We start from the raw sequence: 24,703 nt of genomic DNA on the forward strand, positions 1-24,703 counted from the left end.
TTTGATGATTTTTAAGGACGATGAAGAGATATGATAATGAATGATGACAGATCAGAGAGGTGCGGAGGGTTCTTTGTTGGGTAAGTCTGTGACTGTGAGACAAAGAAAATTAAAAAATCGAAACGGCCCAGGAGTGGGTTAGGGGACAAAGCAGGGAAGGCGGAAAGAGAGGTATAGACTGAAATAAGGGATGTGGGGAGGCGCGACCAGAGGAGAGTTATTGTTGTATTAATAATGTTACAGAGACCGATTTGATTCGGAATGAAGGGGGGGTCGTCTACAACAGCGTAGAGCTTTAAATTTTTGCTGGCAACAGAGCAGATTTTTCATTTCAAAAGTCGCGTAATTCGTAAGTGGTTATTGACCTGTGACGAGAATTTTGTTTCCGCGTTCCTCGCACCCGGGACTCTCCATGTTCTTATTTGTTCGTTACTGCATTACAGATGATTTGTTTCTGTTATGTGTTTCGGTGGCCGTTTACTAGATTTTATTATAACCAAGTATTTATTACTAAGTTTTACTAAATATTCCTATTTTCCATGGTTAATAATCACCCACATCGCTCCTTAACACTCCTCCCCCCATTGTGTTTACTCTCTGTTGTTCTAAATTGTAAGTGCTCTCTGTAAAGGCACGATCGTTGCTGGTGAAGAAGGCAAACATGCCTCAACTGAGTCACACTCACCTTCTATTTAAGTTACTTTTACGCGAGACTGTTTAAGACTCAACACTGAGTGTAATGAGACAAATTGAAGTGGGTTTTTTCTGTCATTAGCATTCTCTTTTATTTGCAATTTTACTAAGAAGTATTTTCAAAGAATATTAACTAAAACACACTCCTGAACGATACGTTCTGACCACTTAAAATATTTGGATTCCAAAATTTGGTAGAAGGACACTACCATATGAATTTGCTTTCTTCTCCCATTCATTTTTCTTCAATTCCTTTCCTCCTCTTCACTCGGTAATTCTGGCAACTTTGAAACAGTAATCACTAGTCATCCAACAGGAAATAAACTTTGTGAAGAAAAACTATATATTCTCATTCCAAATGAAACGGTGACAATTAGAAAAGGTGATTATTTTACAATTGGACGATATAATTTAAACACATAGGACGGGAAAAATCAAAACTTCAACCCTCCAGTCACTTAAACCTAGTATATCATTCTAAGAGACCGGCTTTGAGGCTTCTAGAACAAAACTGCCTTTCATGCTCGTTCTCTTTGACGTGTTTACATGCTGCCAAACCGCCATTTAGCAGACTTGGAGGAAATGCATCTACCAAGGACTTGTTGAGGGCTGAATTCGAGCAGGCATTCGTGCAAGGGGCAGCCCATTGGCTAATGTATCCTTCCTGGGCGTAATGGACATTTTGTTCAAGGAAGATCCGAAATCATCCATGTCAAGATCATCAGCTTCTTCTTCTGAACTCTCTTCCAATGTTCCAATATGCCCAACTGTAACTTCTTCCTCATCTTCTTCTTCATCATCATGGACCTCAATTCTATCAAGGCCTACATCAGCATATGTCGTTTTGACCATTGACCAAAATGTGAAGTTGGGGCGAATAAATCTTTGACACAAAACCAATGGAGCTTGTCAGAAGTACACCAATCGCCATTACTACCGGAAGATTAATAAAGTAAATACTATAACTTGATTTAGAGGTGTAAAATAACCTGTCTGTCTTCTTCAGCAAGCATGGATCAAAGGGAAAGAACATGTCCAGTCTTTGTTGCCCGCCAAAAGCTTTAGAAAGATCAGACTCAAGCAAGTCATTGAAAATGAACTCCTCAGACACCATAAGCAACCCTGCCGCTTTGGCTTGACAGAGGAACTCCTCCACTATGGACGGCAGGCACACCTGTTTTTGGAAAAGATAAAAGCTGATAAACTTCATTTATACCCCAAAGTTTACAGAAATTGCAGAACACAAGTTTGGTCATTACTGTTGCTACAAAATATACAAGCACAAAAAAAAATTATGCAACAAATCTCGCAAGGCGGATAAATTTTGAAATATCAGCCCTTTCCCCCTAAAAATTTTGATTTGACTAAAAAGTTGTTGAAGTACCATAAACCATTTGAGATGTTTGTATAGAAGATTATTCTCTTATAGAAAATTTTGGATGCAAGAGTATGGAAGTTTCGTATCGCAAAAGACCTGGAGAGGATTCCAAGAGTGACGGAAGATGTGCTTTAAGGGCATGTTGAAAAGCTGCAACTTCAGATGAGTTATATCCATCATGGATCCCATACGAAAGCAAAGAACATACATGATAGCCTGCAATAACGAACACATGGAAGAACTTTTTAGATTTTTATGAAAAAACAGAGATGTTCCAATCCAATCATGAATGAAGAAAAGAAAACAAAAATCTTGTACCTCCATCTTCTCACACTTAATAATTAATTATAGGCATAAAAGAAACATTTTTTTTTTTGAATGGTAAAAGAAACAAATTACAACTCAAAAAAGTCATATACCTGACAACAAGCATAGAACGTTCGATAAGTTGTTGGTTTCATTTCACCTTCTCGAAATTGACAATAATCAAAACACCAATCAACCAATCTGAATTGCCAGATAAACAAAGTCATTTAAACTTTATCTATGATCGCATGAATTTGCCAATGACAGCAAAATAAAATCAGAAAAACTCAAGACACCTTTGCAATGTTTTTGCAACAAATGATGCAGAAAGAAACCTTCCACGAGACAAGTAACTAGCAAGGTAAGACACAGCAACCATCCTGCACAAAAAGTCAAAGAATTGATCAGCAGTTGTTCAGGTTTTCATCACAGAGTGCTGTCAACTAGAAGCACCCATGGAGAACTGTTGATTTTCAGCTTTAGACTACCGGTTCTCAATTACCTGATTTCTACTATTCCGCTTTTGTCTAAAAACATATCAGCCATCCGATTGGCAAATTTCACCCCACAATTTTCAGGATCAAGTGAACAGGCATAAAACACCACAAACTGAAAAGAAGCAGCCAAGTTTCACAAGCTAAACAAGGAAACAAGTTTCCAGCCTGACAAGCAAAAGAACCACAAAATGCACAAAGCAGGAAGGAACTGCCCTGACAGAGGAAGATCTTACCTGTGCAAACTTGGATTTTAGGGCAAGCATCACAGTACTCTCAAAGGACACCATAAGTGTTTCGAAAACCTGGAAAAAGTAATAACATGTCTGAAAATGATATTGACACTGACCATACAATGTACTTAAAGATTGACATAATTGTCCAAAGCATAAAAGTGATATTACTGACAAAAAAAAAAAAAAACACCATGGAGAGTAAGTAGTATGCAAAGCAGCTTACAGATATCAGAACAGTAGGAATTACATAAATAAATCAAGTAGTTCAGAAATAGAAGGGTCACCTCATCAAGACGACCAGCACTGGCGCAAGATTTGAGATGTTCACAAGTGAGAACCATCAAGTTATCTAATTTATCAGTAAAATCATTGGCATCCAGATTCTGTCGCCTCAAGTTACCCCTTGAAACCTGTAGAAAACAAAAAATATGAGATTTCTCACGAAGCAAGGGAACAGAAATGGAAGGTATGCACAACATAAGCGCCTGAAGCTCAGCCTTGACACAACGATCTGTTCAGAACTCCTTTGCCAAACAATCATTGCCAAAAAAAAACATCACAATATTAAAGAATCACAGAGTTTTTCAATTAAATGAAATGCCAGTTTAATGATTTTTCAGAGGCATGTTTCAACCACTGAAAAATATTTCAGATGTATGTCTTTTTCTCATTTTCAAATTCTGAAACAGTAAATGCATCAAGGAATCATTAACCCAACGACCACCATTGTGGAAACCTCATGACCACTACAGACCACATGTAGAAAGCATACCTCATGACCAACTTTTTCTGCACCATCGTCATTTTCATCTATATCTTCTAATTCTATGTCAAATATGCCTTTGCTGGAGGTTTCCTCATTGGGATCCAATATTATCTCCACCTAAATAATTTACAAGGAAACCGGTTAACATTTTTGCCAAAATATATGCATAAACCCCCCTTCATAGAAATTACCGTACCATGTACTCACATCTAGATCAACAAGTCTATCCACAAGAGCTTTAATTGCCAAGGTTCCAACAAATTCTCCGAGCTCACCATTCTCTAGCCTCAGCAAGTTCTCCACATAAATTACTATCCACTAACTCCCACAAAAAAGAAAAGATACCTGAGTTTCAGTTAATCTACAATAAGCATGCAGTTCCTGGAGCAACAAACTAAAGCATCATTTGAAAGATAAGATGTACAAACCAGAAGAAATTATTAAGATCTACCAGCATAAATTTGAATAAAGTACTACTAAATAACAAAAATTGATAAGCAATTAATGACAGATGTGAAAACTCGTAGAATTGAAAGATGTAAAGACCATAGGGGACCCTCAAAGTCTCCACACGATATGGTTCTGATAATCATAATCTGGCAGCAAGTCATAATCCACTGTAACAACATATAAGCCTGAAGGAAAAGAGGGCCAGATCAGCTGTGGTCTAATTCTTTGACTAAAGTGCTGCTAGCAGAGGATATTAACTTCCGATTCTTTCGGGTCACATATTGTCTTCACATCGTTGAGGATCCCTAACGATCTTTGTTTGAATTGCTGCTAGGTAAGGATCCTAACTTTCAACAACTTCATGAGAAGAGGAACCAGTATTTCAAATATTGCACCTTTTGTGGCACTCACTGCAAGATTATCAACCATATATTCATTCACTGCAATCCTGCATACCAGGTTTGTTCCATCTTTCTTTCAAGATGTGAACAACAAGCAGTTTTCTCATTATCTTTCAGGAGCTTATTCACCAGTTCGTCAGTAAAGGCCTACCCAACTAGGCAGGCTGAAGTCAAGGCTTGATTTGCCATCATCCCCTGGAGACTCGTGGGCCCCCTTTTAAGAGCTGCTAGGCAAGGATCCTAACTCGCCACAATCTTCAAACCTTGGACCATCTTCAGTGCCCATGGTGAGATCATCCACAACATACTTATTATTCTTTGCAATCTTGCATATCAGGTTAGGTTCATTATTTTTTCAAGATCTGGTCTCCAGTATTATTTCCTCATTATCTTTCAAAGAGCTTATCCACCAGTTTTCTTTTAGTAGCTTTACCATCAAAGCAGGCCGATGTGGAGGAGGTGCCTGGCTTTCATCCCCAGGGGACTTTGGTTGGAAAGAAATGGGCATCACTTTCACAACAAATCTTCTTCAATGGATAGAATCAAGGACATCTCTCAGCATATAATCTCTCGGGTTGGCAATCTTAAAGAGTTTGCAGCACCTCAGGTGGGATAAGTAGAAGTGGCTAGAAACTAGTTCACAATGTCTCACCCTCCAATAAATCCAATATCTACCTCAGTTCCCTCTGAACAGAGGAATATAGAGTCAAAATTCAACACCGCTCTCAAAGAAATCTGAGTCCAGCAGGTTAAAGAGGTGTCTTTCGTTGGCTTGACAGACCCATTGCTCTCTGATTTGCTGGCCCTTTAGGCCAATATGATTCAGTTTAATGCAGCTTCATGTGGTGCTTCATGGTTTGCATATTTATCACTCATTTCTCAGTCCCTCTTGAGATTGAAGGAGATTCAAATGCTGTAATAAGCAGGTGCAGATCTCTTTGGACCTGCCTTTGGAGGCACTTGAATATATTCCATGAGGTAAGTTATTAATCTGAGACTGCTGCAATTAAATGACTTCAGTTAATAGGTCTTTATTTATTGCTGACTGTCTTGCTAAGAAAGGGGTTGATCACTAATATCCCATTGATATGACCAATCATCCCTCTTGCTTTGCAGGGCTGGCCTTCAGGCTCTTAATAAAATTACCTATCTCAAAAAAATAAAAAGCAACAGGAGGTGCAAAATTTACTAATATCATTGATTGATCACATATTGAATTTGGTACTTACTGCCTCAGGAGCAGTTATCTTTGGCATCCTGTTACAAATTATGGACTCCAACATCTTGGGAGTAAGAGGCACCAAAGTAGCAATATCCTGCAAGGCTGAATGCACCCGATTGAGAACTTGCTCCTTCCTTACAATACCCCGAGGATGCTTCAGGAAATTTAGCATAAATACAGGAGGCGAGAAATTGTACACAAGTGTGTCCAAACATGCATTGATAAATTTTCCACTGGAAGCAGCCTGAATAGAACAACAACATATCATAAAAAGCATGACTAAGTAAAAGCAAAAATCAGACATGCAGAGGATGCTTAGAACCCAATAATAAGTTTTCTTTCAAGAAAAATTCAATATCCAATATTTGATAGTGAATCATAAAATCAAAAACTTGATGTCCCTAGAATAAAAGGAGAACCAAGCTTACGCCACCACACCTCATAATTATGCAGATTCAAAATATATTTTACCTCTCAATTTTTGGCTTCCAGATTAACACAAGGCATCAACTGTCTTAAAAAATATAGTGTATAGTTTCAGTAAAAGAAAAAAATCAGTGTTATACTTCTAGTATCCAGCAGATTGACTATTTCAACATAACTCCAGTGCATTTTAAGAACAGAACAGCAAATATCACCTTCTTTGATTAATTAAAATGTAACTTGAAAGTTGAGTAACAGCTTGTCTGTCTAAACAAGCTCTGTAGCAATGACTCAGCAAGTGGTCAACAGACCAACGACCTGAAAGTAATATTACCGTCATGCTCACAACATCAATAAGTGATACAACCTTCACTATTCAAGATAAAAATTGTTCAGCTTTTAACTAGCTGTAAGTAAAAATGTAATTACCAAAATGATTCCTGTGAAGCAATGGTATCTTTTAGGTGCAAGCAAAATCAACGAAAGAACAAAATATCAACCCGTGTCCATTTACTTAATTTTCACCCATGTTTCTTCCACAATCAGTAAAATAAATTACATATCATAATTCAATTTACAAAAGTTCTGAAGTAAAAAAAAAAAAAAAACTGCGTAACATTCAGATTTCTTTAAATTATTCAAAGAAATAATTGGCTTTCCTATTATCAACCTTGCTGTTCCTTTTTCAGTCAACAGAACTCTAAAATTAACATTTTCCTACTTCATAAACATAATTATTTTTGCTAAATCCAGTGGCCTACATCAATACATGATATAAATTATTTTGTTCAAAGGGTTGATAATGATTATGATGCATTTTGTTCAAAAATTTGAAAACGATTGCTAATTCATAAGGGTATTTTGGTTTCACGTAAAGGTGAAAAAAAAAAAAAAATACACACCAAACATATCATGAGTTCAACAAATGCATCCATTACGTCGGGCCCATGGTTCCAAATGCTCAACTGAAATATCTGCTCAACATTCAAAAGAAAAGAAACAATCAATATTGCTTGCTCCAAAGTGAGTTCACAAAAATATACGGCTACTTACAAACTATAGAATGAACTTACAGAAAAGAGAAGCTCCTCATGGCGAATAGTATCTATAGATGAGACAGACTCAGATAATGCCCTTAATGTTGTCTGAGGAATGGAATAAAACAAAGTATTTCAGGAGGAAATACAATCAACTGAAACAAGGAACAAATATGTTACAATTGACATTTAATAGAAGATACAATACCACAAGCATGGCCTCGTCATCAGGTGTCCTTTTATCACGATGGCTTATAACCTCTATCAGTTGGTTATAATATTCACCATCACCCTGAAACAATAAAAAGAAGAAAAGAAAACTTAGCAGTCAAGCCGTCTGTTGTAGTGATGCAATGTCTTCAATGAAACAGAACCAATTCCTTGGAATTGCACTGTTATAAATCAGGTGTATTTTAGTAATTTCTGTTGTCAGTAATTTGGCAGAAAGAAGGGTCTAGAATAGTATCTCAGAACCGGTGTGGTTATTGTGTAAATTCAAGGACTTTAAAGGATGTTTTTCACTTATGTAAAAGACCTCTTTACAGGGCAAATTAGTCTTTTTGTAGCCCAACTAAAATGAATAATAAGAGGAAGGAGAGTTAATCTTTCCCCCATCGTGCAGGCAGTATGCAGCCCTTGGTTCCTCATCTCTTCTTTTATTCTCTCTTTTCTCTCCAGTTTCTCTTCTATTTTCTTTCTTCACATGAAGTCTGTGATTTGATCCAGGATTGGGTTCCTCAATTGCCTCTGCTAATTAAACTCAAAATTTTTTTTTAATTCTTCTTTGCGCCTTAATCTAAGGATTAATGGCTTGTACTACTATCTAAAGCAATTTGTGTGCATTCAAGATTCTATGAAAGTTCAAAAGCCTAGTATGAAGATTTACTGCCTGCATCACCTGGACAGACACAGGTATGTCTGTGCAAACTTATGTGGGCTTAAATTTTGATATTATTTATTCCTCAATCCCTTCCATTATTACATAACAGGATTGAAGTATCAAAAGCTGTTCTTCGTGAACCCTAATTGAGTTTTTTCAAAGTGTAGAACCACAATCTCTGCATATATTAACCTTGAAGGTGTTTGGGAGGTGTCTTTTCCTTAGATTGTTGTTATTTTCTTTTATGGCTGCAAGTGAGAATCATAATGGCAGATTCTAGAGAGGTCATTACTCCTGCTAGAAATACTGAGTTGGCAAAACATAAGGAGTATGTTCAAATTAGCTCTGTCAAGCTTAATGGGGCCAATTACCCGAATTGGTCTTGTGAAAGTAAGAATTCTTTTATTGCAAAAAGGAAAGCCAAGTATATAAGGAAGGATCCTCCTGATCACATAACCGAAAATTAGAAACCCCAGATGTGAAATTTGATGCCGCCGCATGTCAATAATCAAGTCATTAGTTGTGAGATTACAAAGGATATGTGGAAGACCCTTGAGTCTATTTTTTATTGAGAAAACAATATCTCATGTTTATGAACTATATGTGATGTTTTCACTATGAATGGGAATGACAAAAACAGTTATAGAATATTTCATTATAATGCGAGGGGTGTTGCGGAAGAGCAGTGTCGTCCGTTTACTATAGGCCTTGTGAAGCTACCAAAGAAGGAAGGACACATACAAGTTGCTAAATTTTTGGATGAGTTGGGATCTAAGTATGGGGCCCTAAGAACATAGATGTTAGCAGATGATGATGTCCCAACGTTAGGAAGGGTTATAATAGAGTGATTAGAGCAGAAAGTGCAGTTGTATCTAAAACTAGTAGAGACATTAAAACCTCTTATGTTGCAACCTTTAACCTGTCCGCTACCTTGACTTGAGATGACTATAGGGCAAGGGGGAAGCCAAGGACAGGGTCATGATGGTGGAGGATGAGGTCATGGACATGGTAATAGAAAATGTATACATTGTGGACAGTGCAAACAGAATTTTGACAAGTGTTGAGATATGTTTGGGAAACCAATGTGGGCTAGTCTTCTGTACTGAAGGCAATGGCAATACACAAGAATCTACTAGTAGCTCATACGATGAAATCCTGCAACTCCTTCGATTCAGGCAACTCACAGCTACTCCGCTACTCCTATGTTAACCCCTACAATGGCTACACATCACCCTCAGTTAATGCTACTTCAGCTACACCAGGTACATCTATGTGTCTTCTCAGTCCTCCTAGGTCATTGATCCCAGGGAATCAGCCCATATGTCAGGTATGTCATCTTGCTCAAAAATATATCTCCTTCCTCGTGTAAATCAGTGGCAAATGGGCCTTATTCATCTGTCACGATTGAAGGCATTGTACACGATTTGTTGTTATATTTGGTGTTATATGCTCCTAAATTCCCAGTCAACTGACTCTGTGAGTCAACTGACTCTGTGAGTCAACTCACTAAATCACTAAATTGCTTTGTTACATTTTTCCTTCTCATTGTGCGTTTCAATATTTGTGGTCAAGGAAGATGATAGGTTCAAAAAATAAAAGTAGACGCCTCTACCATCTAGATGTCAATCAAGCTAGTCCATAGACCGCGTTTGGACCTACTATGGCACCTCATCTATCATCCAGACATCCATATCCATTAAAGTTATGTCAGATTCTTCCTACTCTACCTTCTAATTTATCTTTCAATGTCGATTGTGTCAACTTGGAAAGCACCATAGGAGTTTGTTTCCTTTAAGTAGCAGCCAAAGTAAATTTCCATTTGAGTTGGTGCATTCCAATGTTTGGGGTCCTTGAGCAGGATTACCTAGGTGTATCTCCTTTGGGAGAAGTCAATAGTCTTTGATATATTTGTTCGATTTTTTAAAAGTCAATTTGGTGCTTCGATTCGTACTTTTTGTTCAAATAATGGTCTTGAATTTATAAATCATAAGTTTTCTTCATTTTGTGCATCTCATGGAATTATTCATTAATCGTCGTGTGTGTATATTCCACAACAAAAACTCACATTTCATCAAAAAAAAAAAAAAATTCCACAACAAAATAGAGTTGTAGGATGTAAGAATCATCATTTATAAGAAGTAACACATACCCTTTTGTTTCAAATGAATATCCCAAAATTGTATTGAGGAGATGCCATTTGACTTCTTGTTACTTGATTAATAGATTGTCCTCTTCAATTTTGGCAGGAAAATTCTTTTGCAAATGTTGTAATCTAAATGTTCTTTATTTGATTTCCCACCCAACGTATTTGGTTCATTGTGTTTTGTACATTCTATTGGTCCTCAAAATGACAAGCTCTCTCCTCAGGCTATACAATGCATTTTTCTAAGTTATCCTTGTACTTAGAAGGGCTATAAACGTTATGATCTTGTAAACAAGAGGACATATTTCAGCGAATTTTTGAAACTACACTTTTATAGTACCTCATTTGGTCTCTATCTAACCCGATAGTAACTGATCGGTCTCTTATTCTTCTCCCTATTATGGATAATCCCCCTATGCCTTCTTATTCAACAGAAACCTATACATGTTTATCAACAAAGAAAGGTGTGCATGTGGCAGCCCAAGGGTAAGATACAACATCAAGCTTCTGATATAGCCCCTTTTAACATGGTTGCATCATCTCCCTACTCGCATGTAGGTTCTACCTTTAACGATCTACATCTTCTTATTGCCACAAGGAAAGGTACTTGTTATCCATTTTCTAAGTATGTCTTGATACCATAGTTTTATCTCCTTCATTCCGATCATTTGCTACTTCATTGTCCAATGTTTCTATATGTAAAAAAGTGTAAGGTACCTTATGTTTGTCTGCTATGGATAATGAAATGAATGCCTTAAAAGCTAGAAAGACTTGGACATTGGTTGAACCACCTACTAAATGCTATTGTTGTTGGTTATCGTTGGGTTTATATACAATCAAATACAATGCTGATGGGACAGTTGAAAATATAAGGCACATTTGGTAGCAAAAGGTTACAACCAAACATATGGCATTGATGTGTTAGATACTTTTTCCCCGGTGACTCACATGAGTACGGTTAGAATATAATTTATGTTGCTGCTACTAAGGGATGACATTTATTTTAGCCTGACATTAAGAATGCATTCCTATATAGTGATCTAAAGAAAGAGGTTTATATGGAGCAACTTCCAAGGTATATTTCTTAGCGAGAGAAGGAGAAGGTTTGTAAAATAAATCCATCTAGGGCATGATATGATAAATGTAGTAAAACTGTCACAATATTTGGGTTTGTGTAGAGCCACTCTGATCATTCCTTATTTATTTCACTTAGAGCATCTAGGAGTGTAGTTCTTGTGGGATATGTAGATAACATTGTATTGTCTAGAAGTGATACCATGGCGATTGAGGAAGTGAAAACTAATCTAAGCAAGCACTTCAAACCAAGAACCTTAGATCCCTGAAATATTTGCATGGGGATTGAAATAGCCAAAAGTAAGCAAGTAGTACTTTCACAAAGGACATATATTACTGACATATACAGGTTATCAAGAGCTAAACCAATGGATACTCCTATGGAGGTTAGTGTTATAAGTCAATTTATGGAATCTCTGTGCAAAGTTCATTTTGAAGCAACATAAACAGTCTTGCAATATTTGAAGGGAGCTCAAGGCAAAGGGCTATTATATACTCCTCAGGATCACCTCAGAATTGAAGGATACGAAGATGCAAATTATGTTGGTAAGAAATCCATCACAAGTTTTTGTGTATTTGATGCAAGAATTCTTGTTAGTTGGAAGAGTAAAAATAAAATGTTGTGGCACGTTCTAGTGTAGAGGTAAAGTATTGATCGATGGCTCATACAGTTAGTGAACTCATGTTGATACGATCAGTATCGAAAGAGCTAAAACTTGCTTCTGAAGATGTTATGGTGCTCAAATGTGATAATGAAACAACCATCTTTATTGCCAATAACCTTGTCTTCTATGAGAGAACAAAACATATGGAAGTTGATCTTCACTTTAAGAGGAATGCAGTGATAGGTGGCAAGGTAGTTACCCTGCGTGCATCAGGCCTACTAAGCAAATTGGTGAGACATACATAAAAACCTCTTGGAAAGTGGGACTTCAATAAATTTTGTGCCAAGCTAGGATTGCTTGACATATATGCTCTGGCTTGAAAGAGAGTGTAAAAATCAAGGGTATTTTAGTAATTTTTATGTAGGTAAATCTGTAATTTAATAAATAGAAGGATATACATTAGTATCTCAAAAGTGGTGTGGTTATTGTTTAAATTTTAGGAGTTCAAAAGGTTTTTTACTTACGTATAAGACTTCTTGATAGGGGCAATTTAATCTTTTTGTAACACAACTTGAGAAATAAAAGAGTGTGGGAGGTTAATCTTTCCCCCATCGTGCAGGCAATACACAGCCCTTAATTCCTTCTGCCTTCCATCTTCTTTTCACTCTTTTCTCTCAAATTTCTCCTTTATTTTTTCTTTCACATTGTTGGGTTGGTCCAGTTCCATCCCAAAATAATTAGCCACTTAAAAGGCTTACTGCTCAACCTTATAACCAAACCATTTTTCTTAACACTTCCAAACCATTTTTCTTAACACTTCTCAATGTGAGACTTCTTCCCACTCAAGAGTCCCTCTCACACCTATGCTTACACATAATTGGCATGCGGCCTATCCCAACCATAAACCACTAGTTCTCAACTCATAGAAATCACAACACAAACAATCTGGAGAGCACACACTAGGCCTCGGTCCATTCACACAACATGCTCTGACAACATTGTTGGGTCGAGCTTAGTTTCATCCCAAAATGACTAACCACTTAGGAGGCCTATTTCTCAACCACACAACAAATTATTTTTCTTAATTTCTCAATCTAGGATTATCCACACTCAACATTATCTTAATTATCAAACAATACATAGTAAGGCACAATGTGGTGTTACACGAGACTTTCTAAAAAAACCTTCACATGACTATGCAAGGAATAGATGGAGAACCAGCACTTCTCAACTTAAAGAGCTAGATTTGAAGTCTGCACTTAATATTTGAAGTCTAAATGGTTTAACAAGCCCTTCAAAAGCTTACATTTGGGACCAAATTCCCCTTTTCAGCAATAATTTGGAAACAGGGTTAAGCTTCTCCAAAGGACTTATCTTCCAAAGAAATAGGACTGATGTTTTCTAGCATTTTGACTACACCAATCCTGTTCAAAATAATATAAAAAAATAGTTTTTTCTTCAACTTAAGATGAAGTACTTTGAGGTGTAGCAAAATAACTTCTCAAAAATAATAAGAAGAATAAGAACACGTATAATAAAAAGTGATTGTGAAACATGCTTCCTTCAGAACTACAATTCATACCTGGGAAACAGACTTGAGTGCCTCTCGAACATAGAATGCAACTTCAGAGTCGGGAACATAATCATCTACCATTTCATTCAATTCTGCACCCTTCGTTCCTACATCCATCTCCATGATCCCCAGTCAAAGCAGCTTTACCTCCCAGGTTGAATACCTTTCAGAACCCACCAGCAGAAAACAACCGGGTGGAACAGCTAAACAAATTATCTGCCAATACTTCGATTCGGAAAGCAGACTCTCCCCTAAAAACTTTCAGCAAGTTTAGGAATTGCATTTAAGTTTTAAAAAAATTATATCATTAAAAGATTAAAATAAACAGAGCAGAGCAGAACATCCTGAAATAACAGGATAGCCGGTATCAAACTTTCAGTATTTTTCATTAATTTACAGGCTTTGTTTAACAATGGTAGAAGTATGCATTTTTAGTGTAATAGAAACCCCAAGAATGACAGAGCATAAAACAATGGAAAAACTTATAATCAGCAGAAGAAAAGAGACTAGAAACTGCAAAGAGGATGAGTCAGTTCGGTGAAGGTTCAGGTTAAACATACGCCACTTCAAATTGGTTTATCAATGTCAGTGTGATGACGCCAATGCTGATTAAGAAGACAGAAGTTACATGCGGACCAACAACATTAAATAAAAAAGGGATAAGTAACCCATAACATTCGTGCTACAACTGAAAGCGCTCCCGGCGCAGCTGCTTTCTAACACTGTGATTAAATTCGACGAATTTCCGGATAAGTGATGGTTTTGAACAGTAGTTTATCCTAGACGTAGTCTTGCAAACGAATAATTTCACTTTCTAGGATGCCGCATAGATTATTATTTATCTTATGCACTGTCGCGACTGGAAGGATTAATTTCGGAAAGGTTTTGGAAGAATTAATTTCAGAAAGGTTTCCAAATTAACACCAAGAAGAAAATGAAGTAGTCTACCAGACGAATCAACTAGATATATAATTGGAAAGGGAAATCGAACCTATCCATTCTTACCCCTCTTGTCGCTCTTCGCGTTAGTTACCTCCGTCTCTTCGATTTCTTAAACCTTAACAGAAGTGTTTCTAAAACCAGGATTCAGGCGAACCTCTCTTCACTCCCCTTCCCTCCGTGTCTTCCCTGAATTTTCGAGAAGACACACGCCCTCAAGATCGCCGTTTAACGCAGCGGTGAGGGAAGAGTGTGTTAGAGCAACGGAGGTTTTAGGGTTTTCAGCATGGGATATACGAGCTTATATAGAGCTACGCTCTTGGGACCGGGAAGTCGTCTTATGGGTTGGTTTTACCCTTCTCACGGGAGAAGATTCACCAAGTCAACCACGGGACGGCGACGCTTCCAGGGTCCGAAGTACTGAAAATTTAAAATTATTTAATTTTGTTAATTGATTTCTGCCCTCGTGAAGTGTCGAAATTTCAGGTACCCCTTCTGTCCAATTTCGGATCTCTCCCTCTTTTTCTCGCTATTCCTCGTCCGCGTGTCTTAAATTTTAAATTGAAAATTATGATTCATATTTCATCCTGTTTTATTTTATTAATCAATAACTAATCCTATTAAAAACATTTAACCAAAATGGAAAATTTTTAATCATATTTTAAAATTTTTATTAATTATTTGATACTTCAAATAAAAGATAATTGATACTTTACCATGTTCAATCTCTGAGTTCTTGGGGTATGTTTGAAATTATACAGAAAAATAAATAAATAAATAAAAATTTGATGATTATTATTTTCAAAAATATTTAATGAACAAAAGAAACAAAGTTGAATATTTAAATATAAGAGTTTTTTACCAAAATACCAATTTGAAAAAACTTATTTTTGAAAACAACAACAACCTCAACTTATTTGCAAAACTATCGAACTTTGACCGGTCCACTGTACATGTGGACAGTCAAAGGCGACACGTAAGCTTTTACTGCTTATGCGTCACCACCATCAGTGCGATACGTGTCACCACCATCGCAAACATTATGATGATGACAAACAACTTTTAAACTTGTTGAATGCATAATTTTATCTTGCTAAATAAATGAGGTTTGTCCTCTATGTTGGGTTTGCTTTACAGCTTAAGTCTATTTGGTTCGTCCTCTATGAAGGTTGTTAGAAAAATTGGGTGTCCTATAACTTGGTTCAAGAATGTAATTTCAGTTTTTCGAACCCATGTCAAATATGTTGGGGCACCATGGCTCCCATTAACGATCTCTTTAATGTTATTGTACAACATTTACTTTCCCTTGTATCTTGACCACAATTTAACATTTTTTTTTTCAATGCTTCTATCGAGGGCTTTAAACCTACAAATTTATAGATACATTTATTTTTTAAACTCAAATAAAATTTTCATATTTTTTTAGTTAATAAATATTTTAAATTGATATTAAAAGGTGTTGTAAGATTTGTAATTAACTAATGTATATAATTTATTATTTTTAAATAAGGTCATAAAAAGTATACAAATAAATTGTATTTTTAAACTCTAAAATAGTTTTTTTGTATATTTTTTAATTTTAAATATTTTAAATCCATAGTAAATGGGTAAGAGTTAGAATTTTTCTATTTATAAATATTTTATAATTCTAAATATCATTATTTATAAATAAGGTGATAAAAAGTATACAAATAAATTGTATTTTTAAACTCTAAAATATTTTTTTTGTATATTTTTTAATTTTAAATATTTCAAATCCATAGTAAATGGGTAAGAGTTAGAATTTTTCTATTTATAAATATTTTATAATTCTAAATATTATTATTTATAAATAAGGTGATAAAAAGTATACAAATAAATTTTATTTTTAAACTCTAAAATAATTTTTTTGTATATTTGTTTAGTTTATAAATATTTTAAATCGATAATATATGGGTAAGACTTAAGAATAAGATTTTTTAAATTTATAAATATTTTAAATCCATAGATTTTTTCTATTTATAAATATTTTAAAATTTTAAATATTATTATTTTGTAAATAAGGTGATAAAAAGTATACAAATAAATTATATTTTTAAACTCTAAAATAACTTTTAGTATATTTTTTTTAATTTATAAATATTTTAAATCGATAATATGTGGGCAAGACTTAAGAGTAAGATTTTTTCTATTTATAAATATTTTAAATCTAATTATTTTACTTATTTTATTTTATTTTTTAAAATATAAAGTAATAAAAATATGTGTTAAATATTTGTTTTAATTAATAAATATTTTAATTGATATTAAATGGTGTTAAATAAGTAAGAGTTATTTTTTAATTGTTTATTAATTTTTTTAATAATTTATTATTTTAGATATAAGGTAATAAAAATGTATTTGATTTTTTAAATTTATTAAAAAATTTATCATGTAATGACATGGCAGATGACATGGCAGATGATGTGTCAACCATAATGATATGGCAGCCTATGTGGTCATCTACCGTATCGCATTGAAAGCTTAGTTTTGAGAAATAAGTTTTTTTAAATTGGTATTTTGGTAAAAAACTTTTTTTTCTATTATTGTTTTTTCACTTTTGACGTTTACATGACTCGAGAGTAGCAGCAAGCATCAACGGGAGAAGAGAAATAAGCTTCACTGTCCACTGGGGTCTTGTTTGTCACAGTTAAACTCGAGTTTTCTGGGTTGCTTCTCTGGTTCTGAAATTGGAGTCGCCTATAGCTGAGAGTCGCCATTTACTTCCAATCGAAATGAAGGGAAGTGAAAGATACTTTCGTCTGTGTTCTCGTCCCCTGCTTCCTATTGTCGAGTTTTAAAGCACAAACAGTCGAACTCGAAGAAGAAACGTCATCCATTATTTCCCGATTCCAGCAGTATCTACGAATCAATACGTCTCAGCCGAATCCAAACTACTATGAAGCCGCCGACTTCCTCCTCTCCTTCGCCAAAATCCTTAATCTCGAATCAGAAACTGTAGAATTTGTAGGAGGAAAGCCAGGTAAGAACTCCGCTCTCCCTTCTGTCCTCAGTTCACACACTGACGTCGTCACCACAGAGGACCACAAATGGGTCCATCCCCCCTTCCTTGCGCACATAAACTCCGCTGGTAACATCTATCCCGCGGGTCTCAGGACATGAAATGCGTCGGCATGCAGTACCTGGAAGCCATTCACCGGCTTAAGATTTCCAGTTTTGAGCAGTTTGGATTCATAAGAAAATCTGGTTGAAGACACAAGAAAATCTGAAGAGATGTATATAAATGCTTAACAACTCTCTATAAGAAAATGATCGGACCTCAACGGGTGGCTGCTTAAGAACTTGAAGTTGGAGAGTACACTCTACTGAGCACCAAAGGTGACAAGAAGCTCTTATAATGTGCATCCCAATAGTTTTTATACTCCTTCAGAACTCCAGACTTTCAAGAGGAAGAAGTAGCAGGGTGAGTGGAAAGGGAATTTGGGTTAACTCAGTTGACTTATTAGTTGAATCAGCCAACTCAGTCCGATTATCAAATTCTGACCCTTTTTCCCGTTACTCAAAGAAGATCGGGATCCGATTTTGTGGTTCCTGGTTAGTTGTCACCAATTTTCATCTCTCGCTACTCCTCTATTACAAAACTCCGGTACCTTCTTCCCCGTACACGCATTCTTGCTGAGCCGTAGCGTCTGCGAGTCGCTCAGTCTGTTGTCACTGAACAACCTCATTCATTTTCACAAGCCTCAAGGACAGAGAGAAACTCAAGGCTCGGGTGTGAGTGAAAGCCGGAAGGGCAAAGTATGGCGGAATCAGAGCACTGAGTTAGTCAGAAACCCAGCCGTTGTAGCTGCGAATTTGGTTTCGGTATGTCTCTGAGAATCAAGGCCGTCGTAGATAAGTTTGTGAAAGAGCTGAAGGAAGCACTCGATGCCGATATCCAGGACAGGCTCATGAAAGAGAGAGAAATGCAGAGGTATATCGAGGAGAGGGAACGAGAGGTTGCCGAAAGGGAAGCCGCTTGGAAGGCTGAACTTTCCCGTCGCGAGGTACTTTCTGTTCTGTTATTTCGTTAACCATATCAAAAAGATATTCAATTTTAGGTTTAAGCTGAGCATGCTTTTCTTTTCTTTGTCATTATCATTTGTTAACCTGTAGAATTGTTGTTTTGGTTCAACATCCTACACTGATTACTCCTTATGATTGAATTGCGAAAATTGGCCTCCGCTCTCAGGAATTGTTTAGGGTGTGTTCAGGAAGCATGATTTGTCCTGATAGCTGTAACTTGTTTGACATATGTCAAGTCATCATTGACTTGCGATATCCAGGGTTCCTTTGATTGTCTACAGTTTGCTTGTAGTGCTATACTAGTTATGTTGCTACTCTGATTATTTATTTTGCATTCTTAGTAAAAGTGGTGAGGCAGAGTCCAACTCTCGTCAAAATCGGTCTGAATTTTGTGCGATCATCAAACTTAACTTTTTTTACATTTTTGAACATCGTTATGTTCCGTATCCGCTTATGGTGAATTTTAAAAAGCCAAATGACCTTCACTTTTTCACTCATTTTTAGAGATGACTTTAGGTTGTCAACTACCTTAAATCCGTTTACTTAGATTTGGAGAGGTCCAATGTTCGTCATGCATATAAATTGGAAATCTTGTCGGTATTTCATTTCATGAATTGATACTTACCCTGCCACTCATGATAATAGTAACAGTAGTTAGCACCACCTTTCTTTTCGTATATTCCTGTGGAATTTTTTATGCATCTAACTCTAACCTCCCGTAATTATGACTGTTCATTCTCGTTGTAGTAATTTGATTTATCTGTCATGTTCCATTTTTCTCTAGTGTTTCCTTCTGTAGTTTATGTTGATTTATCCTATCATATTTTGTCATTGGGAATGAGCTTGTCTTTAGTGGTGATTATAAAGTGAAACTTTTCTAAAAGTAATCCTCACATCCTCCATAGAAGGTGGTCACTGTTATCCTGGATTAGGAGTTGCAAAAGTCATCTGTGAGAATGTGTCAGTTAATCGGAACACAAAATTTCTTTCCTAATCGATTGTTCCATCTCCCCTTAGCCCAATGCCTGAACTATAGCTTTGATTAGGACATGGTTCAAATATTGGCAAATTTTGTTATTGTTGTTTCTGTTATCCTTAAATCAGGAGGCTATTATCCCCCACTTCAATCTTGTCTCCTCCCTTACTTTTCTCTTTCTTTCTTTATTCAGAATAATTTTTTATCCAAAGTAGAATCTGACTAATTGCAATATATAAGGTTCAACTTACTCTTGCTGTACCTCAAGCTCAAACATTAGTTTCAATTTCTATCCACTTTTACTTTTAAATTTTTTATTTTTGCTGCTATAAAAGCAACACCATCAGCTGTGATCTTATTCACTATTATTTTCCGATGCATCAAGGTGACCGGCTCGTATTAAAATGGTCTTTTTCCATGAGAAGTAACATAATTTTGTTGGAAAATAAAGAAACAGCTAAGCTTATGCTTCATTGGCCTATGGAAATGTCATTCACCAGTTGCTTCTATTCCCTGTGATCCACATGGGGTAAGTAGGCTTGTCCTGCACTAAGTATGATGAAGTAGTCAAGTTTGAGTAAAACCCGAAGCTAACATATCTTTGTACAAACTATATGGGTTCATCTACGAGAATTTTTCTTCAACTTGATTCCATTATCTACGTCTTTTTTCACCACTCTGTCCATATCATTTTCAACTTTCAACTATTCATTACTTGAATTTCTTACTCGTCCTTCGAGTAATGAATCTCAGTCTCCTTGTAGGTGCTCTGTAGGTGTACATTGAACACATGAGCCATCTTAAATGACTCTCTTGTTTTTTCATATATTTAGCTACTCATAAGTGTTTTCTTTCTGATTCTTTGGTTCAATCACCACACTTGAGGATATATTAGGTCTTGGGTTCAAGTCTTATAGGTGTATGGGATATCTTGGATGTGTATCTATAACACTCTTGAGTTTTTTTGTTAAAAAAAGTGTGTTGCCTACCATGTTCATTTTAAATTGATAAAACAGAGAAATACACTAAATATACTTCTGTCTTTCCTAGTTTTGCCCCTACAGGCATCTTCATCTTGCTTCTTATGGAATATTTTTACTGGATACAGGAAAATTGTCATAGAGTTGCTGTGTTGTTTGTTTCCTTTCAAATACAAAGGTGGAGGTGCCTGCTAATATTAGGGTAGAAAACTGCATTTTTACGTGTGTGGCTGTCAATTTGTTAGGTTGATTCTCTTTATGAGTTTAATTGGAGATTGGGAAGAGGAAGTAGCTGGAGGAGGTTCTTATGGTGAGGACATGGGAGATCTTTTTTTTTTTTTTTTAGGAAAACAGATGAGATTTCATTGGGGGGAGGGGGAGAGAAACAAACAGCAGCCCCAACAAAACTGGGGTGAAAGGCAAAGAACAAAAGAAAACTGTAATGCTGAATACACCAAGCAAGAAAACAGTGAAAACCACAAACTTAAACAAGTCGAGGATTAACAGAGAAAATCCCTCTAGCAAGACTGGACTGTAGTTTGTTGAGTAAGCTGATCATGAAGTTTGGATGCATGTTTAGACAAATATCGGGTCAAGTCAAACACTTCTTCAGTTTGAACCAAAACCCAAAACCCAAAAAGGGAGGTAAACATTTATTTTACACGAAGATGTGATTGTAGACAAGTACCCCTCGATGACAAGAGGAAGATGAAAACAATACCTATCAATTCAGATGTCATGAAGAAGATCTTTTGATACATGCCAAGTCTCTATAAAACAATTCAAGTTACGAGAACTTCTAAATGATTGGAAAAAAGAAAAGTTCTAATTTGTTGAGGAAGAATGTGGCCAACTGTTATGCACCATCATTTTCTAATCAAGATCAAAATAAAAAGGCTAACACATGCCTGACAAGTCTACTAGAGCTTTTCCTCTCTATTGGAAGTATAAATATTGTCATCAGCAAAAAGGTATTCTTACAAGCTCCATTTTTTATTAGGTAGGGCTGATTTGGTCTTCCTGAAAACTATATCACTTTTTTAGTGATTAAATTGGATCATATGATTTATATTTTAAAGTAGATTTCAACATGATTGCAACAAAGTCATAATCGGATTTTGGATGGTGAATTAAACTTTGAGATATATAATTTATCTGGGTTGGTCCGATGCTTTATTTAGATGGTATAAGCTAATCCAGGCCCTATATTCAATGAGTGGGCTTCTAAGACTCTGCTGGTCTGCGTGTGTGAATAGGAAAAATAAGCTGTTGGGATTGGATTCTGGTAGAGTATTAATATTTACCACTGTTCAGTGCTAAGTAGTCTGTAAAAAACCAAGAATGCTATGAAAATCTTCAGGGTAACCATCTGTCTTATAGGCTGAGATCGCACGGCAAGAAGCAAGGTTGAAGATCGAGAAGGAGAATCTAGAAAAAGAGAAGAGCGTCCTGATGGGAACTGCATCCAGTCAAGATAACCAAGATGGGGCCCTCGAGATTACTGTAAGCGGTGAGAAATACCGTTGCCTCAGATTCGCCAAGGCCAAGAAATGACAACTCTCTACAAAAGAAAGAGTAGAGATTTCAGACGTTGTTCAACATTGGTGGAAGACGAGCGGCCAATGCCAAGTGACGTTGTATAGTAACCTATTGCCTTGATACGGCCTTACGCTATTCTTTATTCCTTTTTCTTTTATTTTCCTCTCACTGAGAAATGGATATCAACCGGAGCACATTGGAAATATCTTTAAAAGAAATTAGAACTGCTTTTCGTATTGCTGCTTCCTGAATGAGAATTTCTTCTAAAATATCTTGAAAATAGAAATACCATGAGTTTTATACCTTGTAGTGTAAACTCGTATTATTTCTCCCGGCAAATTTAAGGGAATTCGGAAGAAGTGTAGCACTTTTTAGGTGATATGGGTCACGGGGAAGATGACCCCAGCAACAGGTGCTTCCCGAATACTAAGTTTAGGTACACATTATCAACGTACTGTAAAAAGTTTTTTTTTTTTTTTTTTTGTGAACAATTATAGTTTATTTGATGCAATTCTGAACTTGCAAACAAGTTTGTAAAGGGTTTTAATGAAAGTTTGATATAAGTTTGATCGATATACTAAATTTGGGGAGGAAATCCAGTAAAAAAATAATTCGTTTTATTTATAAGAGGAGAAAAGTTACCTTTTCTTTTTTATTTAGGAAAAAAAATCACTTTGGAAAACGAGTAGGGGTGGCATCGAACTGATCCGAGCTCAAGACCGATTCGCGAACAACTCGAGCTCGGCTCAGTTTGGCTCGATAAATCCTAAACTCGAACTGAATTCGAGTAGAGATTTCCGGCTTGAACCCTAATTTTTGGCAAACCTTCTTCTCTTTGACTCTATCTTCGGGATTCGTGAGGCTCGAAATTCTTCTCAAAAGTAGCCATGGTCGACTGTCGCCGCCCCTTTGCAAATTTATCTCCATATACCCTTTTCGACAACCTTCAAAACCTTGATCTTCCTTTCTTTTAGAAAACCATGTTCTTCAACAAAAGCGAACCATTTCAAGACCTCTTTCACTCACAATTTTGTACTAAGTTGGACGCTGGTCATGATCACAATAAGGAAATAGATGGGATCAATCTGAAATTTGCAAAAACTCACAAGAAGATTGAGATGGTGTTGGAATAAAAAAAAATTTGTTTAAGTTCAACGAAGAGGCGGAATGCACTCCAAATGTGGTGAAAATTGTTTTAGAGATGTTTGATGGCCTTTTGGCTAAACTAATGGAAGACGAGAAAACAACATTGCAGAGATCGATGAGCCTTAAAATTGAGCAATTGAAAGCAAAACTCAAACAATTGGATGATTGAAGGAGGTCAGCCTGGTTTAAGTTTTTCTTCCTTTTTTCTGTAATTCCTAGGGAATTTCTTGTCTTACCATTAAAGGAGATGGATAGATGTTAGAGCTGACTTTGGGCAAGGATAATTTTAAGTACATTATTTGCATTTAGTAGAAGTATTTTTTCAATTTTCAAAAACATAGGGTTTAAGCATAAGGTTTATCCATCACAATTGAATTCTACTTGCTATTGTTTCGGCAATAATATTTTCCATTCTTATATTTTATTTTTTTGTTTTTTTTCATAGGTGGAGATTTTATTATTTTTTAGTACGAAGAGAAAGTGCTAGAGCTTATAAAATTATAATGGATTTATATTTTTTACTTGTAAATTGATTTTGATATTTTATTTAATTTTTTGTTTAATATTATACAATATTTATGAATAACTTTATGTAAAGTGTATAGACAATTTTATGTAGATATGTATAATTTTATATATTTATTAGATATATATATTTTTTAAAATTTTAAATATAAATTAAAACTCGATTAAAATTATTAGATTCAAATTATAATATTTAAGGCTAGCCCTAATTCTGCTCTACGAAATATTTAAAGGTACGTTTGTGCTCGATTCGACGCCACCGCCTGTTCCCTTCGCGTACCCTATAAATGCCCCTTGTCCATCCCAACAGACCCACAAACCCTAGTCCCCGTCTCCCTTCATCTTTCGCTCACTTTATGATTTGTCTAATCAAAAGCTGGTGAGCGCTTCCTAAGACCAGCAAGATGAACGGGATCATATGGCCGAGCGGGCTTTGCCTTCGATCCTACCAGCTTGTTTTTGTGTAGATCCAATATGGTCATCTGTTTCTTATCTATTTCATCTGTTTTATTCGTGGTTAACATTTAGGTTTGCAGTTTCTTATGTCCAAGAAAGGTTTTCCTGTAATGAATGCTGTAACTTCCATTTTTTTTGTGTGATTTCTTTCTCAGTGAAAGCTGGAGATGTGGTGTTGAGAATTTTGGGGTTTCTTAGCATCTCCCATATCCAGCAAGATGAATCTCTCGGCCATTCATACCGGGTGATTTTTTTACTCTGCTGCTTAGTCATCCATGCCAAGGTCGAGACATTTCTGTAGTGTCTGATGTGGTGTTGAGAATGTTAGGTTTTCGTAGCATCTCCCATATCCAGCAAGATGAAATCTCTCGCCCATTCATATCGGGGTGATATTGTTTACTCTGCTGCTTAGTCATC

At 36.0% G+C, this 24,703-nt stretch overlaps 2 protein-coding genes across 3 annotated transcripts; one reads left to right on the top strand and one right to left on the bottom strand.

Moving 5' to 3' along the window:
- Positions 1-1,012: 1,012 nt before the first annotated feature.
- Positions 1,013-14,876, bottom strand: LOC137950407 (uncharacterized). Of its 2 annotated transcripts, none has more exons than XM_068796854.1 (16): positions 14,687-14,876; positions 13,691-13,932; positions 7,615-7,698; positions 7,443-7,514; positions 7,272-7,343; positions 5,954-6,190; positions 4,081-4,191; positions 3,880-3,990; positions 3,392-3,517; positions 3,108-3,176; positions 2,880-2,986; positions 2,674-2,757; positions 2,491-2,578; positions 2,168-2,287; positions 1,683-1,867; positions 1,013-1,576 (listed from the first exon to the last, which is right to left on the bottom strand). In XM_068796854.1, exons 2-16 carry the CDS (start codon positions 13,802-13,804, stop codon positions 1,282-1,284), a joined length of 1,875 nt encoding a protein of 624 aa, XP_068652955.1. In that variant the 5' UTR covers positions 13,805-13,932; positions 14,687-14,876; the 3' UTR covers positions 1,013-1,281. The 2 variants fall into 2 exon arrangements, with proteins under 2 accessions (XP_068652955.1, XP_068652956.1); XM_068796855.1 differs by having other exon boundaries at positions 13,691-13,939.
- Positions 14,877-18,210: 3,334 nt separating this feature from the next.
- On the top strand, positions 18,211-22,409 carry LOC137949852 (beta-mannosyltransferase 1-like). The gene is made up of 2 exons (XM_068796063.1): positions 18,211-18,645; positions 22,001-22,409. Exons 1-2 carry the CDS (start codon positions 18,466-18,468, stop codon positions 22,172-22,174), a joined length of 354 nt encoding a protein of 117 aa, XP_068652164.1. The 5' UTR covers positions 18,211-18,465; the 3' UTR covers positions 22,175-22,409.
- Positions 22,410-24,703: the final 2,294 nt, after the last annotated feature.

The sequence above is a fragment of the Aristolochia californica genome, unplaced genomic scaffold (genome assembly GCF_029961685.1).
Source record: "Aristolochia californica isolate CCGP_79_NKW_82.1479 unplaced genomic scaffold, dmAriCali1.0.hap1 SCAF_14, whole genome shotgun sequence".
Classification (NCBI taxonomy): domain Eukaryota; kingdom Viridiplantae; phylum Streptophyta; class Magnoliopsida; order Piperales; family Aristolochiaceae; genus Aristolochia; species Aristolochia californica.

What these genes read in the sequence shown, in the direction of transcription:
- LOC137949852 (XM_068796063.1), top strand. Translation starts at nt 18,466, where the DNA reads ATGTCTCTGAGAATCAAGGCCGTCGTAGATAAGTTTGTGAAAGAGCTG. An exon ending in CTGAACTTTCCCGTCGCGAG is followed by an intron (nt 18,646 to 22,000) that starts GTACTTTCTGTT and finishes TCTGTCTTATAG; the next exon opens with GCTGAGATCGCACGGCAAGA.
- LOC137950407 (XM_068796854.1), bottom strand. Translation starts at nt 13,804, where the DNA reads ATGGAGATGGATGTAGGAACGAAGGGTGCAGAATTGAATGAAATGGTA. An exon ending in AGATAACTGCTCCTGAGGCA is followed by an intron (nt 4,192 to 5,953) that starts GTAAGTACCAAA and finishes TGTGGGAGTTAG; the next exon opens with TGGATAGTAATTTATGTGGA. An exon ending in ACTCTTGGAATCCTCTCCAG is followed by an intron (nt 1,868 to 2,167) that starts GTCTTTTGCGAT and finishes TTCCAAAAACAG; the next exon opens with GTGTGCCTGCCGTCCATAGT.